Source organism: Betta splendens, chromosome 19 (genome assembly GCF_900634795.4).
Source record: "Betta splendens chromosome 19, fBetSpl5.4, whole genome shotgun sequence".
NCBI classification, from domain to species: Eukaryota; Metazoa; Chordata; class Actinopteri; order Anabantiformes; family Osphronemidae; genus Betta; species Betta splendens.
Window position 1 is genome coordinate 5,396,196 of NC_040898.2, and position 17,580 is coordinate 5,413,775.

The 17,580-nt window shown below is 44.3% G+C and overlaps 3 protein-coding genes and 3 non-coding genes across 6 annotated transcripts; 2 read left to right on the forward strand and 4 right to left on the reverse strand.

The window, feature by feature from the left end:
* Window positions 1-2: 2 nt before the first annotated feature.
* Window positions 3-5,878, reverse strand: daglb (diacylglycerol lipase, beta). Its single transcript, XM_029133402.3, has 15 exons — window positions 5,078-5,878; window positions 4,801-4,952; window positions 4,180-4,354; window positions 3,827-4,094; window positions 3,608-3,730; window positions 3,400-3,527; window positions 3,196-3,322; window positions 2,968-3,051; window positions 2,439-2,516; window positions 2,276-2,356; window positions 2,061-2,188; window positions 1,828-1,896; window positions 1,493-1,565; window positions 1,163-1,416; window positions 3-972 (listed from the first exon to the last, which is right to left on the reverse strand). The coding sequence occupies exons 1-15, from the start codon at window positions 5,170-5,172 to the stop codon at window positions 777-779; spliced, it is 2,031 nt and encodes a 676-aa protein (XP_028989235.1). The 5' UTR covers window positions 5,173-5,878; the 3' UTR covers window positions 3-776.
* Window positions 5,879-6,073: 195 nt separating this feature from the next.
* trnaq-cug (transfer RNA glutamine (anticodon CUG)) lies at window positions 6,074-6,145 on the forward strand. Its single transcript has one exon. It is a non-coding gene; the product is annotated as a tRNA-Gln (tRNA).
* A 26-nt stretch (window positions 6,146-6,171) lies between these two features.
* mrpl58 (mitochondrial ribosomal protein L58) lies at window positions 6,172-7,596 on the forward strand. Its single transcript, XM_029133409.3, has 6 exons — window positions 6,172-6,470; window positions 6,606-6,630; window positions 6,722-6,781; window positions 6,905-6,987; window positions 7,090-7,259; window positions 7,352-7,596. The coding sequence occupies exons 1-6, from the start codon at window positions 6,318-6,320 to the stop codon at window positions 7,434-7,436; spliced, it is 576 nt and encodes a 191-aa protein (XP_028989242.1). The 5' UTR covers window positions 6,172-6,317; the 3' UTR covers window positions 7,437-7,596.
* A 224-nt stretch (window positions 7,597-7,820) lies between these two features.
* trnam-cau (transfer RNA methionine (anticodon CAU)) lies at window positions 7,821-7,892 on the reverse strand. Its single transcript has one exon. It is a non-coding gene; the product is annotated as a tRNA-Met (tRNA).
* A 355-nt stretch (window positions 7,893-8,247) lies between these two features.
* Window positions 8,248-8,320, reverse strand: trnar-ucg (transfer RNA arginine (anticodon UCG)). The gene has a single exon. It is a non-coding gene; the product is annotated as a tRNA-Arg (tRNA).
* Window positions 8,321-8,792: 472 nt separating this feature from the next.
* LOC114846049 (cerebellar degeneration-related protein 2-like) lies at window positions 8,793-15,419 on the reverse strand. Its single transcript, XM_029134799.1, has 6 exons — window positions 15,008-15,419; window positions 12,379-12,491; window positions 12,078-12,226; window positions 11,832-11,996; window positions 11,546-11,753; window positions 8,793-11,470 (listed from the first exon to the last, which is right to left on the reverse strand). The coding sequence occupies exons 1-6, from the start codon at window positions 15,402-15,404 to the stop codon at window positions 10,703-10,705; spliced, it is 1,800 nt and encodes a 599-aa protein (XP_028990632.1). The 5' UTR covers window positions 15,405-15,419; the 3' UTR covers window positions 8,793-10,702.
* Window positions 15,420-17,580: the final 2,161 nt, after the last annotated feature.

The following is a 17,580-nucleotide window of genomic DNA, read 5'->3' on the forward strand; positions in this document are numbered from 1 at the left end:
AATAGCGTTTTTGACAAAAGCATTTATTTGCATTAAAGACCAACTGATGGTATGAACAGTTATGCAGGCATACGTTTTTACCTGATAAAATTCATGGCAAGTAAACAAGTTCTCACTAAATCTTATTGTTTGCTCCTTTTGCATCTATCACGTTTACACCCAACCCCATGCACCTTCCAAACACACACAATATGCAGAAAAAAAGTCATGTAAACACACTGCACTGACTTTCTGTAAAGCAATTCACTTTTTTTGTAATGCATAGGCACTGTTCACCCTGATGTGTGAATACGCTGAACACTAATCACTTTCACTACATACAATCAAAACACGATGCTTGTAGTTCACCTTCGGAGGTTAACGGTCTCCTCACGTTGATGCTGCTCGTCAGTTGTTTCCGCATATAAGGAAGACATGTGTGGACACTGAGAGACAAGGTGGTCAGCCTCCACCATCCATCCGGCAACCTCACCGACATTAAATGTAGATAATACTGACATGTTCATATCACTGCATCACAGTTGTATATTGTACACAACGCACATTCAAAAGAGATTCAAATAATTAAAAGTGCAAATTAACAAACAACTTCTTGTGCTCCGACACATCATTCAGTGTTTTTTTTTTTAAACCTGTGGTTTCATGGTCGTATGGAACTGCTTTAAAAGCCTCGTGATCCAGGAGCGCTTGGGAAGGGAGGAACTGATCCAGGGTCAGATGTGGAGAGAATCGAACCGGTTACACACAAACAGACACAGGCTTAGAGAAAGTCCATCTCAGATAGTGTTGTGCTGGCTGTTGTTTGAAGCCGACGGGCAGAGAAAGTAGGGCCTCTCGCTGGTCAGGCTGTTGAGTGCTCGGAGCACAGCGTCAGGCATGTGGTCTGTGAGCATCCTGGGGCTGATCAGAATGCTCCGAAATGCCATCTCGTTGGACCACTCGGCACGGTACCTAACCTGGGAAAAACAAGATCTGAGGAGACAGAGAGGAGAAACTTTTTACACATTTCATCCACATATCAAAACATGAGGGCACATTTACATTAGTTACTGATCTACTGATATTCGTCTCATCGATTAATTAATTGTCCCAAATTCATAGACATATGTTGGATAAATGTGATATATATGAAGTGGATTCAGGGCAACATTCCCTGACGCACCTCCGTGGAGGCCCATCTTCAGTGATGTGCAGAACGCGCCCAGGCAGAAACAGAGGCAGGTGAGTGGCCGCGTGGACGGGAGAGTCGTCCGACGCGAAGCTCTGGTAGGATGACGAGGGGCGAATGATCAGCGACTCCTCCCCCAGCAGCGGCTGGCTCAGCTCCTGCGTCCTCCTGTCGTCCAGCTCTGTAGGGAAGTCATCCGGGTTCCCTCCGAACAGCTCATACCAGCATCCCTGCAGCAGGATGAGGTACTGCGACACAAACACAAAATGTATGTAAAATGACGGCTTATGATCATATGATTACATATGATGTCAAGGTTCTTACTTTGGGCTTATTGCAGTTAGAAACTATTTTTAGAATCCTTCTCTTCAGATCTTCCATATTAGGAATGCTCAGTCTGGAAAAGAAAAAGAGAATACTTTAAAATAATAAAGTGAGACTTTTTCTCTCCTCCTCAAAGTAATAACAGGGTAGATCCTGAAATAGAGTCTCCATCACAGAATGGCCTAACAACAGTCTGTACACCACAGCACAGAGCCTGAACAGCTGCTGACACACAAACATACACTTAAGTGATTCAGACCTTTTTTTATTAATAAACCTAATTTGTTCCTATGGCCCATTACATTGTCTTTGATCCAAACCGCTCTGTGGCTTACCTGGGCACCAGATCCTTTCCCAGAACAACTGAGACCACAAAGTCCTTGGAGTAATCTGCTAAAGCTTTACTGCTCATAGAGAACACACAATAGAAAACAGTTACAATGACAACAAAAACATTTTTTAAAATATCTCAATACAGCTTTTAAAATAGTGCCAAAGTTGAACTGGGGTTCGATTTCATCTAACTAAATCCTGTAGGTGTGAAAGCATGCAAAGTGCAGTTCATTACCTCAGGAGTCCCCCTGGTGGGGAGAAGGAGTAGCACTGCAGGGAGGGGAAGGAGTTGCGTAACATAATGGCCAACAGTGCAGCTGTGCCAGCGCCCAGACTGTGACCAGTGACAACCAGCTTATAGTCCTACAGACATCAAAACGAAGAGTCACACAGCAGATCATTTTGGGGGCGAGGGGTCCATCTATATGCTATTAAACCCTTTTTCCTTACCGGAGCAATAGAGAAAGCCTGATTCAGGATCCCATCGTTGACCAGCCTCTTGTAGATGTAGCCCGCCGCTTGGCACATGCCCTACATCAGCCACACACACAGCAGCGTTAATGCACGTCATACATTGGGTTCCAACATGTGCTGTGTTTGAATGAACATCCACCTTGTGAGCGTAGCAGCTTCCCGACACTCCTTCAACAGGCAGGTTCTCGCACTCAGCAGACAAGTCAGTCAGAACATCCTGCAGGAAATACACGGAGTGAGACAAACTACAAATAGGGACACTCATGGCGTGCACATCTCCCAATGTCATTGTGCTTGATCAAATTATAACAAAATATTCTTTCCTTCACTGATTCTGTGTGTGGTTATGCACCAATACACTTATGCAGACACACCCTCACTTAGTCACTTCCCCTCAAGGCCTTGCTTTGACCTGGTATGACATCAGATTTAGACCAAGTGACATCTATATTTACCAGTCTGTTTCAACACTATCCTCTCAGATTTAGGCATTTAAAAACATTCAACCAAAGACTATAAAAGAAAAATTTGCACCCACTTAAAAAAATTATTAGATTATGCAGAGTTAAATGGCATGTGACTGAGACAAAGCTTTCTGACAATAAAACCTCATAAAGTAAAATCATTTATTTTATAAATACAAAAACTAAGGATAATTCTCAACTTACCTTTAGTGACAGTGTTCCTCTGACAGCCACCAGAACAGCTTCTCTCTTATGATCCAGAGCCACAAAGAATGGGATTTCATAGATCTGTATCAAAGATAGCTTGCCTATATTATCACGTCATATAAATGAACAGCTGAACTACTTGAACAGGCAAGTTGATGGTCGTCAACTGAGCGAGAATGGAAACACAGTTCCTGCTTTGTGTATGCACGCAGCTCAAATTCCTACCTGATTGTGAAAACTGACATAGATGAAGTCTCTGTACTGTAAACCAGTGGTCTGCAGGATGGATGAGAAGTGACAGCCCAGGTGGTCTCCTCCAACAACCTCAGACTCAGCTGTACGACTTCTACAACTAACACATACAACACACCGACTTACTACCACAAGGTGTAACAACACACATAATAAAATGTAAAGAACATATCTTACCAGTCTCCACTAAGTTTCCAGGGCCCAGTGAGAGGGTTGGAAAAAATGTACAAGGGCCAACCATAGGCTGCTGCAGCAAACTGCATGCAATGTGCTGCTTTCTCCAACTCTGCCTCCATATCCTCTCCCTTTACACAGTGAAGTATATAAATACGTGATCATGATTTACTATTAAAAACTGACTAAGTCGACTGAAACAAATACTTACAATGGGAGAGGAAGGACTGTGGGAAACAACAACACTTGGTTCTCTACTTTGATCCATCTTATCCTGCTCTTGGTGCAACAGAGCCAAACCAGCTGCTATGTCACTAGGCACCAGATCTGTGTCCTGCAAAACACAACATGCACCAGAGGCGCTGTCATGGTGTGCCTTTTGCCCGAAAGTCAAGCCTAAAAGAAGAGCATAGACTAAAAAAATCCTTACTGAAAAGAATCCACTGAACAGCTGTGCAATGCTGGAGAACGCTGCCCTGTGGCTTTCGTCCTGTGGCAGGAAGCAGCACAGGAGCCGCAGCCTGCACTCCCACACCTTGACGGCCAGAGAGCGGGCGGTGGAGAAGAACTGGGAGCCTTCGCTGCTTTCCATGTCTCGTACCCCAAGTGGCTCCATGGCTGGGGGCTGAGGGCGGGGGTTTCCCAGCGGGTCAAACACAAACACCACACCCACCGCCGTGAAGAGCAGGATAATCCAGCTACGATGATGAAGATCAAGAAATAAAAATGCTGATTGAAATAAGTTCTACAATAATGACTAACAACAAATTCTGATTAGCCCACCTGGCAATGACTGCTGCAATGACAGCGCCCACTGTGGCAGGATCGCATCCTTTGCCGTCATCAGACACCCAGACTGCACCCAGGCAAGCCCAAACTAGCTCAGGAACATACAGGCCAGCTCGTAGGTACACCAGCATAGGTATAGAGCGCCGTGGACCAGAGTTGGTGATGGTCCCTAAGAACCAATAGTAGAACAGATGGTGAATGTAAAAATAAAAAAATACACCCATGATTTGCATATGTGACATATGGCAGTCTAAAGGGCAACAATCAAGCACTGAATTCACCAATAACTACTAACTCACTGAATCGAAACTACAAAAATGAAATGTCAAACACATTTTATCTCCCTACAATTGTTACAACTTTCCCTCAAACATACAAAATATTCAGTACGAGTGATCACACGTGTGCATATTTTGTGTGAACCTTTGCACTGTTTCCCAAAACTTTCTTAAAGGCTGTATTGCGAAAAGAACTGTTTAGAAATTTCCTTCATTACACACACAAGTATGTAGTACCAATGAGTACTATCTCTGATGTGAGTAGAAATATAATTTCCGACATCTAAGATGCTCATGTCTTCTAGTCTTCACAAAATGTTCAGGAGAACAGTTTTACCTTGAGCACTGACGTAGACAATAGCACACAATGACAGAATGATGAGCATCAGCACAACCAGTAATCCAACCAGGTACGTGTGAAGAATGCCTCTTCCATTACAATCAAAATGACCTTTATGGTACGTGTACAGGATCATAGTACCAATCCACCTAATAAAAAAGACAACAGTGGAAAAAGAAGAGTGAATCATAAAACTATTACACAGAACAAGTTAGACTCAAGGTAGCAACAATTCTCAAGGAACGCGGATACTGGGAAAGGTAAGACAACGTACCATAATAGACGCACGACCAGTTCAACACAGCCGGGGAAAACGAGATCGTCACTGGCGATACCCCAGCGGCGACCAAACACCACCAATCCAGGCATTTTAAGGGTCAAGGAGTAGCAGTTTCTCTTCAATTAATATAAGTGAATCCTTCCGCCACGATGAAGCGGTTATGAGTCTCTTGAGCAATAGACACCTCGCGTCACACATGAGTTCACTGCCAAAGCAGCAGATTCACTGCGTGGCATGGGCATGTACCCATTGCCGCAGCATATTACTTCCCAGTGTTGCTTAATTAAAACTAAAAAATATATTTCCTAACTGAAAACGCAGGATAGCTTGATACTAGCTAATCAGATATTCCACATGGGTACGTTGATCGACTAACGTTTCTTAGGGTTCGTTCCGGATACCCACGCTAATCCAGTTGAGGCGCAGATTATTAGCAGTTATTATTAGATAATGTTTCACTTCTCATTAGTGACAGGTAACATGTCCATTTAACATGTAATTTATGCCATCGCGTTACTAGCTCCTAGCATTAGCTATTCAGCTAAGTACCCTGAAAACACTTAATACAGAAGCATTGATAAAGGCTACCAATGTGTAGTTAGTTATAATACAATGTTTCATCATATAATTTACATTATGTTATAATCTGAGATTTAGATCGCATTAAAAAAGATGAATGCAAACAACTCGCATTTGTTATGCTAGATATCCAGCCCTATCCGACCGATGATAACGCCCTACAGCAACAAAGGCAGCTGTTCAGAGGTTCCGGATTTTTTATTAAATGTACGTTATTGAATGCATGCTGATTATCAAAAAGTACAAATACATACATTCAATTTTTAAAATCAGTAAATATCTGAACGGACATTTTATTAGATTAAGGTTACATAACATAAAGAATGTCAACTATACATTTCAGTACGATTAAGGGATTAAGTATTATGTTGGAACTTTATAAGATCAAGGTTTCGTCCGTACTTCATAGGTGGTTCCATGGTGTAATGGTTAGCACTCTGGACTCTGAATCCAGCGATCCGAGTTCAAATCTCGGTGGAACCTAAGTTTTACACTTTTTAAGTCTTTACTACCGTAACGGTAATATATCTATGTACTATTGTTACTGTCACTATTATGATACAATTTATGTCTGCTTTAGCCTAGCGACGGTCTAGTAAATAAACAAGCGACGATCACCAGAAGCTGACAGACGACTTATGCCCCTCAAACCAAGATGGCGGCACCCATAGCACAACGCTGTTACTTATTTTGTCATGGTTGGGGAATGAACATATTTCGACATAATATAAAGCTAAGGACTATCGGAATAAGCGACATTTTGCAGCCGGGTGTTGGCTACGGAACCAAAGAAACAGGCACCGCCCAGGTCAGTCTGAAAACATTAGGAAATCAAGAAATGTTCACAAAACTGGAAAGCCACATATACAGAAGATGCATAACGTAGTTATATTTGTGACATCCTACATGTAAACACATAAATATATTGTGTCATTTTTTTCAGGACACTCAAGTAAACATTCCACTAGGTAAATATAAACATTTCAAGGAGAATAGGAAGCTACTTACTGTCTGAATATCAATTTTCAACATTATTTTTGTTGTTGTTGTGGCTCATAGATCGACTGTCAGTATCTTACAGCAGAAGCAGTGGTCCAGGCGGTCAACATGTCAATAAAGGTTGTCAGTTTTAGTATTTTGAAGATAATATATTTGCCATCATGATAAATGGTTCTTGGCAGCTTGTACAAGGCCTTGAATCCTGCATAAGACATGTCCTACTTGATGTCTATTGAATCGCAGTGAACACAAAGGCAGAGGTCCGTTTCCACGTTCACACAGCAGACTGGATCCCTGAAGATATTCGGCAGAAGATCTTTGAGAAGGTGAGTTTTCCCGCGGCATCAAGATAACATCTCAGCACATCACTGGCTCCTCTGTTTATTTATTTTTGTAAAGTATGAACTTTTTTTGACTACACTGCTCAGAACAAAAACCGCATCAATAAGGCCGGGGAGCTGCTGGTGACCTCGGAGCTGAGCAGGAGTCAGCAGAGAAACCTTACAGACTGTATAGAGAAGATCGCCGCCATCATAGCGGATGCCGGCGAGAAGCCTTATGAACCCACAGCAGAAGATATAGCTCTTAGAGCAGCCAGGTAATAATGTCCCCTGGGGGACATAGTCTTTACAGTGTATACTTCTTAATGTAACACATCTCATATGTGTCTTTGTGACATGTTCTGCACAGGTTAGAGAAGAGGAACAAGGAGCGACTCAAACAGAAAAAGATCAGCTCAGCAATCAAGCAGAGCAGACGAGTGGATTTTGACTAACAGCTGCGTTTCGACCTCAAGTGACTCCAGTGTCCAAGGACCAAAGAAAGAAAGAAAGAAAGAAAGAAATGAATGTGGGAATGTAAAATGAATAACCAAAAGGATAAATGTAGGGAAAATATTTTTCAATTTCAGTAATAAAAAACAATTTCTTTCTTTCTATTGATTTATACTGTGTATATATATATATCATCATGTGTTTATTTATATTATATATTTATATTAATTCATTGTCAACTGTGGTAAAATGCAGGCAGTAAAAGCTTAACAATTATTTATTGAAGTCACTCATTTAATATTTAATTTCTTTATGAGAGGCCGTAATCATACGACTGTTAAAATAGTAATAACAAATGTGTTAAAATAACGTAACTTTTAAAAACTTAGCAGAGGATGGTTTCGATCCATCGACCTCTGGGTTATGGGCCCAGCACGCTTCCGCTGCGCCACTCTGCTGTTGTGTTTGCTTCAACGCAAGAGAGGTATTTGAAGCTAATCTTAGTATATGTTGGGCGTTCTGTGATGTGTCCCATTATTTTTTAGGATAGGATAGAATGTCCTTTTTTGGACATTTTTGTAAAATCGAAAAATATACGCAAATGTTTAGTGATCCTGTCGATAATTGGTAAGGTAATCAACGTTTACATAATAAATGCCGTCTGTCATTTAAAGAATATATATATATATATATATATATATATATATATATATAAAAGATATTTCATGTTGGTAGTGCAGTAAAAGTTACCAAACACTGCTTCTAAGCAACACGGCAGATATCCAAGTCGGTTTCGAACATGTGTTCAAAAGACGACCACGAAGGGACTCGAACCCTCAATCTTCTGATCCGAAGTCAGACGCCTTATCCATTAGGCCACGCGGTCAAATCGACAACATTGATGTGGTTGATTGTAGAAATACTACACGTTATTTTAGTTGGGGCATTTTTTTAAACTGAAGATTACAAAACTGTGACGTGTTTTAATCATAAATTTAATTTTTCTACTCAAAGGGAAACAGTGAGAAACAAATTGGGTCCCCCATTCGTCCTAATTATATTTTTAGTTTTAATGGTCTCAAATACTGAAACACAGGTGAAAGAACCCTCAGAGGTACTAACGTTCCACACGGAGCAAACGTTCTCATCATCAGTGCTTAGTTATTGCTTATCGCAATCATTTATAAAAGTGTGTATAGTTTTTAATTACTTTTTATTCTTTTTCCTCAAAGCTGATTTAAGTCTCAAAGAAAGCACCTAACGTTATTCTATCACTAGACTGTAAAAAATATTTAAACAATCACAACACAGTTGTTGTATTTATAATTTGAGTTGGGAAAACAACACAGAACACACCATTAAACAGCAGTGGTTTATTAGATCAGATTAAACTTAATGTTTATCACCTTGTATGACATGTATAACATTAATGGGATAAAAAAATGAAGCAAATTAAACACATCTGAACAAAGTGTTAGTGATATTCACTGAAAAAACATACATTTTTCACACACACAAATAAATACACAGGCACAGTTTAATATGTACTATCCTAAATCTGAAAAAGGTGGGACCTTAAACAGTGTAGTAGGTGTAGTAATTAAGACAATACAGCCCAGAAACCCACTGCATTATTATAAAATGCTAAGAGGCTTTGGTTTTGGCCTTTTTACCTAGTATACCATGAATCATCCTAATTCATGAACATAAACATTCACCTTAATGCACATTATACACCAGAGTCCCATAGAATTACTACTACTGCAAAGGTTAACCACCAGGACTTTTTGTGAACATATAGTTTCTCCTTATCTCTTCGCAACTTAGCCTCAAAGCCCGAGCGCAGGTCATCTGTTCAACCACGGCAGAGAATCAGATATAAAAGATATGCGGCATTAACATTCATTATAACAAAGGTTTAGGCTGTACATAGGAGGTTACCTAAAAAAGGCAGAGGTACTGAATATTTGAAAAGAAACAGGTGCATTATATTTGCAGGGTAGCTTCGAAGTCTGATAAGACCGTTAGATATAAGACAAAGTCCTGGGTTTAAGCCTAATACTGGATACACTTCTACTTTACAGTATGTTTGATTATAGATATTCAAGAGAAAATCGTGTAACGCCACCACATCAAAGTGAGAACGCCCCGTCCGGTTTGTGTTCTATAAATATAAATGGAATTAAATGCCTGTTTCCACTATTCTAATGAATGATTTTCTACCATCACAGCCTTCAGGATGTGTGCATCATAATATAATGCCCCTGAAACGGTGGAAATAACAATCTGTGCAGATTGTCTTTGGCAAAGTTTCTCCACGAAAGCAGCTTCTTAGCATTAGGTGAGATTTCGCCTACACAGTTGAAACTCAAGAGGTTTAACTATTTAAAACTACGTATCTAGAGCTAAAATAAATGATCATAAACTATAGAGGCCACTCTACTATAAGTTTCTAAATCTCATCAATACTTTGTTGTTCACGTGAAAATGCACTTTAGCACTTGTAGGAGGTTTGAGTTGACTTGAACACAGTGGTGAAGGAAGGTTTTTTAATTTACAAGTGTAAAATAAGTTTCAAGTCTCAATTCTGTTCCTGAAATACTAGTGAGCAACCATTTTCATTTGATCTCCATTGGCTTTAGAGCAATACTTATGAAAGCTATAAAAAATAAGGTTTCAGATTTGGGGGAAATACGTCTATTGGTTAATAGTTTGTTACACATTTAAAGCCAATAAACCTATTTCCCAAATGTCGAGCTGCTCTATTACTCAAACTCTCTCGACAACAGGGCGAGGCATCGCGAGCAGTACATAAGGTCACACAAGAGGACGTGCAAGACAGAGGCAGGATCATCCAGGCTTCAGGCAATTACAACAGTACTAATCTGTATCATGATAAATGCGTTTAGTAGCACCTCAAAGTCACTCAGTGGCTGCGAAGGATCCGTGTTCGTCTTTTTGTTGTAATGATAAAAACGTTAGTGGAGACCATTCGAATAAACTATTATAGATTAGCTCTCCGTCTTTTGATATTTGCCAGTTTCCAGCTAAAAGTCCACGCTTGGTGCTGTGATAAATGCCTGGGCTCACAAGGCAGTGAAGGAAGCATTGCTTACAAAGGAATCCGAACCCAATACGAGGCGACTGAGCTCAAATCAACGCGTGAGTTACACCTATGAATGTTTTAAAACAAATTACATGCACGCAGGTTCTGCTGGATATGGATCAAAACCATGTGGTGTGGTTATGTTGTGACGGACCCGTGCTATTAATGTTTACTGGATTTTCCGGACTTCCCAGATTTTCCACCTTTAGCCGCTTTGGTGGCCTTGATGTCCATCTTGGTCTTCTGGATGCGAGAGAAGATCTCCTTGAAGAGGGCTTTGTACTCGGGAGTGCTCTGCCCCAGCCGCTTGTCCACCGCCTCCACCTGCTTGCTGATGCTCTCCATGGCTTCGGGCGTGGAGGGCGACTGGGTGGGGGTGGGCGGCGGCGGCGCCGGGGTGGGGCCCGCGGCGCAGTCTTTCATGGAGGGGTCCCGGGACACGGGCCGGGACGTCTGCACCTCGGCGTGACACAGGCTCTCCTCGTGGCGCCGGCACTTCCCCAGCAGCTCCTCGTACTTCTCCAGCAGGGCGTGGTACTGCTCGTCCACCTCCCGCAGGATGGACATGCCGCGCTTCCTCACGCTGTTGGCGTGCAGCGCGTAGCTGCCCCTCCTGCGGCCGGAGGCGTCGCGGGCGACTATGGCGTTCAGCGCCGTGTCGCTGCAGCTTTTCCTCACCGGGTTGGACTCGGGCAGCGGCTCGCCGCCGCCGCCGCCGCCGCCCGCCCCCTCCCTCACGCCTCCCCCGGCGTCGCCCGCCTCCGCTCCCAGGAAGGTGTCGGTCTCCGGCGCGCTGTTGAGCACGGTCTGCGTGAGGGCCGCGCCGTCGTCCTCGCTGCCCAGGAGGAGCGTCCGTCCGCGGCGCAGCTGCTGCAGCTCCCGTAGCTCCGCCTCCAGCTCCCACACCCGGGCCTGGCAGCTCTCGGCGTCCTGGGCACAAACGCGGCCGTCACACACCCGGGCCGCGGCGGGCTCGCGCTTCGAGGGGGGCGCCCGCCGCCTTACCTGCACCCGCGTCTGCAGCCGCGAGAACTCGGCGAGCAGCGCGCCGCACTCCCGCTCCACGCCTTCCCTGCGCCCCCGCTCCGTCCGCACGGCCGCCCGCAGCGCCGACACCGCCTCCCTCAGGTGCTGGTTTTCCTCCTCGGACGGCTGGCGCTCGGCGTCCACGGTGAAGCTTTCGGCTCTGCCCACGACGAACTCATCCTCGTATCTGATCGGATGAGACATATCTTCTCACTGGAAGATCTCTGGTTTAGGTCCAAATGGCTGCGTTAGAAATAGCGAGTACCTGGGCGCTGTGCAAAGCTCCCTGAGGCAAGGGAACGAGTGGATGGTCTTACGGCGTTCCCGCTTCTCCCTCCTGACCCTGAGCTGCTCCATGGAGCGAAGCTGCTCCACTTGCCCGGAAAGCGACTCCACCTGGTTCTGCAAAGCCTCGATAGTCCCCGTGAGCCTGAAACGACGGGAAAAGTGCGGCGTGAGTCAACTCAGAGAGGAAGGAACAGGAAGAACGCTCCTGCTCCGCCTACAGCACCTCTCTATCTTCTGCTGCGAGCCTTTGCTGTCCGTCACCAGCGTGCGGTTGGTGCGTTCCAGCTCCCGGGCGGTTCCGTCCAGCTGCTCGTACACTTTGGCGTGCTGCTCGTTCATCTCCCGCAGGACGTCCAGCTGCTTCGACAGATACTGTCACACAAACACATTTGCATGTAGAGGTTATAGAAGACCTGTTCGTCTAAGGACAGGAGCGGTCGGATGACCTGGACTCCACAATCACCTGATCTGAATCCAAACTAGATGGTTTGGACTAGGGCAAAGTCAAAAATAACTTAACTCACCTCAATCTCTTGCACTTGCTCCTCATTGGTGATGTACATCTGCTGCAGCGAGTCCTCCAGCTCCTTGTTCCTCTCCAGCAGGGTCTTCCCGAGCTCGGCCGCCAGGTGGAGATCTGGAGGGTCGCAGACGAATGCGAAATGTGCAAAACGCGCTGTAAGTAGATCTGAAGATTGAGGGGAAAAACTCAAAATAGAGCCAGGAACAGGTGGGGAAGGAGGGGTCGGTGGAGAATGAAGGCCACCGGCGTGATTAATGGAGGACGCGGTTCTATTTTAGGCGAGGTTATAAGAGGGGATGAGAGGGAAGGATCAAAGCGTCCCCTCCGTTGTCTCGATCTGTGATGATCCTTTTAAATTATAGAGCAGGGTGGGCAGGAAGACAGCCACACAGTGCTCCTCCTGCAGTTTGCCTTTGGGTGGGTGCTGCTCTCTCTGTACTAAATAACTGCCAAGATCAAGTAGGACACATCTGAGCAGAAGATATATATTAAATGAAGGTGGACAGTGTGTTAATTGTTCCAGATGCACCAGTGGTGTAAGATGAGTGTGTGCTCTGACTCAGGGATGTTCAGCCTAGCGTATTAGTGGATCAGCAGAATCGGGTTCGCAAGCACTCAGCAAAGAAAGCAGCTGCACTGTGGCCGGCGATCTCCTCTGCAGGCGGAGGCCGCATCGCCCATGAGATTCAGCGGAATGTGGAAAAAACAAGCCTCGCCGGCTTCTTTCTGCAGCCAGGAGTGAATCGCAGCCAGTTTTCTACAGCGTCCGAAAGCAGCAGCAAAGACCAAAGGCTGAGGAAGCCTTTCACGGGACGCACGTCCCGACTAACGAGGCTCTGGTCGCACTCAGCTATTTGTTTCCTGGCCCCGAGCCAACAGAGGCTGTGGCTCAAACACACAAAGGCCCCAAACAAAGAAGCATCCAGATTACACGTCGGCACCCTCTTGGATTTCTCTTTTTTTTTTTAAACTTGAGACGCGAGCGTGAGATTAGTTGAAGTAGGCTTTTACATTCCAGAGGAGGCCTCTGCTTTCCACGCTGGACATCTGCTAAAGCTAAACACAACTGAAGTGTTTTATCGCCAGATAAATCAAGCGACACTGGAGCATTGGATGCAGGTCTGATCTACGTTAGGAAACTGGCCAAAATCCGCTAAAAACCCGTTAAAACGTCTTCTTCGTTGTTCTAATACTTTCAGGGAAGAATTTGATGAGTATTTATCTCCAATTCCCCCATTATTAGTTTCGAAATACATGAAATGATGACATTATCTTTGTTGAAGTAGGGTCAGTTAGTTCATATTCTAAAGCTAAATGTGTAGAATAGTACACGTGGTCACAAGCTTCAGCACTGGCGAGACGTTCAGGGTCAGTACGCACAGCCTGTTTTTGCTAACGTTATTGCACAGAAATCTTGTCTTTCGGCCCTTTTTGTTCCACAATTTCTGCAATGCCAGTCGTTCCTGCAGAAAGCAAGCTACAGTCATTTGATAACAGTGGTTTCTGGAGGACTCATCTCAACACGTCACAGGAGCTCAGGCAGTCTGCACTTTGAAGCTCAGCTCCGCTCTGAGAGGTCGGGCGGTCTCTCGGCTCCGTCAAAGACACAAACACATCTTTTTCTTCCTCACCATTTCCCAAAATAAGAACTACTAAGATGTCTATGTTTATCCTCAGGGTGACTGATGTCCAAGGCTTTGAGGAGAGGATCCGTCTAATGAATCCATCACGTCAAGACTGCAGGAACACGCGCACGATTTTCTAGTCAAGCGAAATCTCTGCACCATTTCACTGTAGTCAGAGGACGTGTACTATCATGATCATCACAAGGCAAGTGATGGAGAAGGACAGGAAATGAAGTCGGCCGATAAAAACACATTCATCTTCGAGTACCGATGAGTCATTCAGAAAATGTGCTTCAAACTTTCTTTAATCCTTTACTGAGGATTAATTTGAATTAGAAAAGGTATGTTAAAAATTAAACCTTTTGTTAATATTACTCTGTAGCAAGAAGCAAAGTATGGAACGTTTGTCACGTGTCTGTGTACAAAAAACCTATGTGGCTTAATATTAATGTGATTAAATGCACCTTGTATGAATTAATTAATTAATTCGGCAGCCTATTATTTATAGTCCCTTTAGAATATTACATCATAGAGTCCTATGTACAGGTGCTGATGGGTCCACCTTTAAAGTTACTGTATGAAGCAGGCGCCCTTAACAGAATAAGAGTTAATTATCAATTGCCATGATTTACTGTAAGTTAAGGAGCCCAAGCCTGAAGATCTGCTGCGTTAGAAAAACATTCAATCATTTTATGAAGGGCTCAGCGGATCTGTACGTGAGTGTTTGGTCAAAGAAAACAAAGACGCCCCTTTCAAAACGCACTGTTTACACTGCGCATCATTCAGCCTAATTATGAGCCCGTCTTTTTATTGTTCCACATTCTACAACACGATAACCCGTGTTTTCCCCTGCATCGCGCGCTCCATCGCCTCCTATCCGACCGCGGAGCGCCCATGACGTCTCCGACGTCTCCTGGCGGCAGAGCGGGCCTTTGTTCAGCGGAGCCCCGGCTCCAGCTGACCGCGGCCGGCGCCGGCAGCTGACGCGCGGGGCCCGGGCCTTACCCTGCTCCAGGTCCTGCTGGTCGTACCACGGCTCCTCCTCCTCGGTCACGAAGTCCTCCATCCTCCCCGAGTTCAGCATGGGTGACGTGCGGCACCAGCTCTGACGGGACCCGGCGCAAAGCAGCGGCCGCTGGAGGCTCCGCACAGTCCGCCGGCTTCCTCGCTCCTTCCTCTCCACGGTCACTCCCACCGCCCTCTCTCTCCCGTCCCCCCCATCACCGCCCAGCGTCGGCCCATCCCGCCGCTCGGAGACGCCGCCGCGGCCGCAGACTGTCCTTAAACGTGGCAGCGACGTTGCAACAGCAACTGTTCCTCTCCCGTCTCCTCGTTGTCGGCGGCAGACGCGTTCAGGTGCTGCCAGGAAGTTTAGGTAAAACGGCTTTGTTTCCACGCTCATTTCGTGGTAGATGCGCCCTCTACATTTCTACACGCGCAATAAAACACGAACGATAAAACATCTGTTATTGTGATTTATGACAAACTAAGTATGAAAACAATGCATTAGAGCTTCCTTTTTAAACATACTAAGTGTAACGAAGAGCTGAAAAGTCTGCAAACACAGCACACTGATAGATTAATTATGCAGTATAACCAAGGAACCCGTGAAATGTCTAAAAACTGATTTCCACTTCGGACTTAAACTAAACTTTGCCTCATAGACGGGAAATGGAATTAATCTAAATTAAGTTATTTATATAAAAATATTGGGAATATTCCCAACATGTCAATCTGTTTGACTGGTGGTGGAATTAAACAGACACTACCAATGTTACAATTTTATTTCTCTATTCTATTGTTTTTTGCGTCTTCCATAAGAAATGTGGAGACACGTTTGATGTCTCCTCTTGACAACTGTGATGTATGGGATTCTAATTTGACATGGAGCCAAGCGTATTATCACTCCCTGACCCACTGCTTAAACAAAACAATAAAACGTGTGGCTTCATTTAAATACACGTGTCTGTTTCTAGTTAAGGAAAGAAGAATTTAAATCTGGTCAGGGAATAAATTTTGTAGTCAGACAGCTGCAAAACTTCTGCGTGGAGTAGTTATCGTTCTACTGCAAAGAGAGTTCTAGGCCACTAGAGGGTGAGCTGGTCTTACATGCCACGCTGTCAACTCCAGTTTTCAATTCAGCCCCTCACATCTTCATCTAATCACTGTTAAATTACATTTTTCCTAAATAAATAGAGGGAACATTGAACAGATTTTCAGTGCAGCCACATATTCTAACAAAATATATCATTAAATTAAAACGTGGGAAAAAAAACTTTAATAGGCCCGATACCTGCTGAAAAATGTCTCTGTGAACTCATCAAGTTCATTGACTAAGTGTTTTGGAAAAACCAGGATTACACAATGGACCCTCTTTATGGCATGTGCTGTATGATTCAGTCAGTGGTTCAGAATTCGCAGACATCTCTCGTCCACACATGCGTTTGAATGACACGTTGTTATCTGCAGCCTCAATCTGCAGATGGCTCGCTAGAAATAGATGGAAGATTCAGTCACTCGCTTGACAGGCTGCGCCCCGACGGACGGCTGAGGTCCAATGACTTCACACACACGTGTTAAAATAGTTCCTTATCGCTTCCAGCTGGTGGTCTGATGACTCGAGTAAGTCAGTTCATTCTGTGTGACATTTGTAAATCATCGTCCAAAGCCAGACAAGGCCTTAGAAATCAGACTCAAAGGGGACATCTGGTAGAGATTTGGAGCAATTTTGTCTTTAAAAAGCTGAGAAAAATGAAAGATTTCTCAATTGTAATGAAAAATGTGCTTGAAAGCAATGCATCACATCACATGTGTCATCAGTCCAACAACATTCACAGTAGACAAAGAGGTACTGTACATAGAGAAGTACACAAACATATGAGAGATGTGTAGGTTTGCGGATAATAAGCTCTGCAACAGATTCCATAATTGAGCTTCTGACACCGTGTTTGAATCATTATTAAAACAAAAAGGACACTGGGCTCAGAATGGCCCAATGAAGGCCAAGCTGTAATTGTAAATGACGTCCACGGTCCCAGTGTTGAAGTGCTATCAAGTTACACAACAGAAACCAAAGCCTGAGCGAGGTCGGACTCCACCAGGCCCCACTCACAGAGCCCTCCTACACCCCATCATGCAAATCAATCTGCCCTCTGACCTCCAGACCTAATCAGAAAGCACTGAGCCACTGTCAGTGACATGCCCACAACAAATGAATCCTTTCTTCTGTATGTACAGCATAGTCCACACACACAGGGATGACCTTAATTACCAGTAAACAGCTCTATTGCCCTTTCCTGTGTAGTACATTTATACATGAATCAATAAATCGATTCTGAGCCACTTGACCGACACTCAAGGAAAAATGTAGAACTGGCAAACGCTGCTGGAAGTGTTTTAGTCCAAAGCAGAGAAACAATGTGAGAAATGAGGGAGTGGTGATGCTGAAAGAAGCCCATTGTTTGTTAACACGTCAGACCCACTAAAGTAGACTCACTAACATAGACCCACTAATGTAGACTCACTAATGTAGACCCACTAACGTAGACCCAGTAACATAGTCCCACTAACGTAGACTC

Coding starts and splice junctions, on each gene's coding strand:
- daglb (XM_029133402.3), bottom strand. CDS start 5,172: ATGCCTGGATTGGTGGTGTTTGGTCGCCGCTGGGGTATCGCCAGTGAC. Junction 4,953..5,077: donor CTGGTCGTGCGTCTATTATG/GTACGTTGTCTT, acceptor CTTTTTTATTAG/GTGGATTGGTACTATGATCC. Junction 3,731..3,826: donor TGTTCAGTGGATTCTTTTCA/GTAAGGATTTTT, acceptor TGTGTTTTGCAG/GACACAGATCTGGTGCCTAG.
- mrpl58 (XM_029133409.3), top strand. CDS start 6,318: ATGGCGGCACCCATAGCACAACGCTGTTACTTATTTTGTCATGGTTGG. Junction 6,471..6,605: donor AAGAAACAGGCACCGCCCAG/GTCAGTCTGAAA, acceptor CATTTTTTTCAG/GACACTCAAGTAAACATTCC. Junction 6,988..7,089: donor GGCAGAAGATCTTTGAGAAG/GTGAGTTTTCCC, acceptor TACACTGCTCAG/AACAAAAACCGCATCAATAA.
- LOC114846049 (XM_029134799.1), bottom strand. CDS start 15,404: ATGAGCGTGGAAACAAAGCCGTTTTACCTAAACTTCCTGGCAGCACCT. Junction 12,227..12,378: donor AGCAAGTGCAAGAGATTGAG/GTGAGTTAAGTT, acceptor TTTGTGTGACAG/TATCTGTCGAAGCAGCTGGA. Junction 11,471..11,545: donor GGCTGCAGACGCGGGTGCAG/GTAAGGCGGCGG, acceptor GTTTGTGCCCAG/GACGCCGAGAGCTGCCAGGC.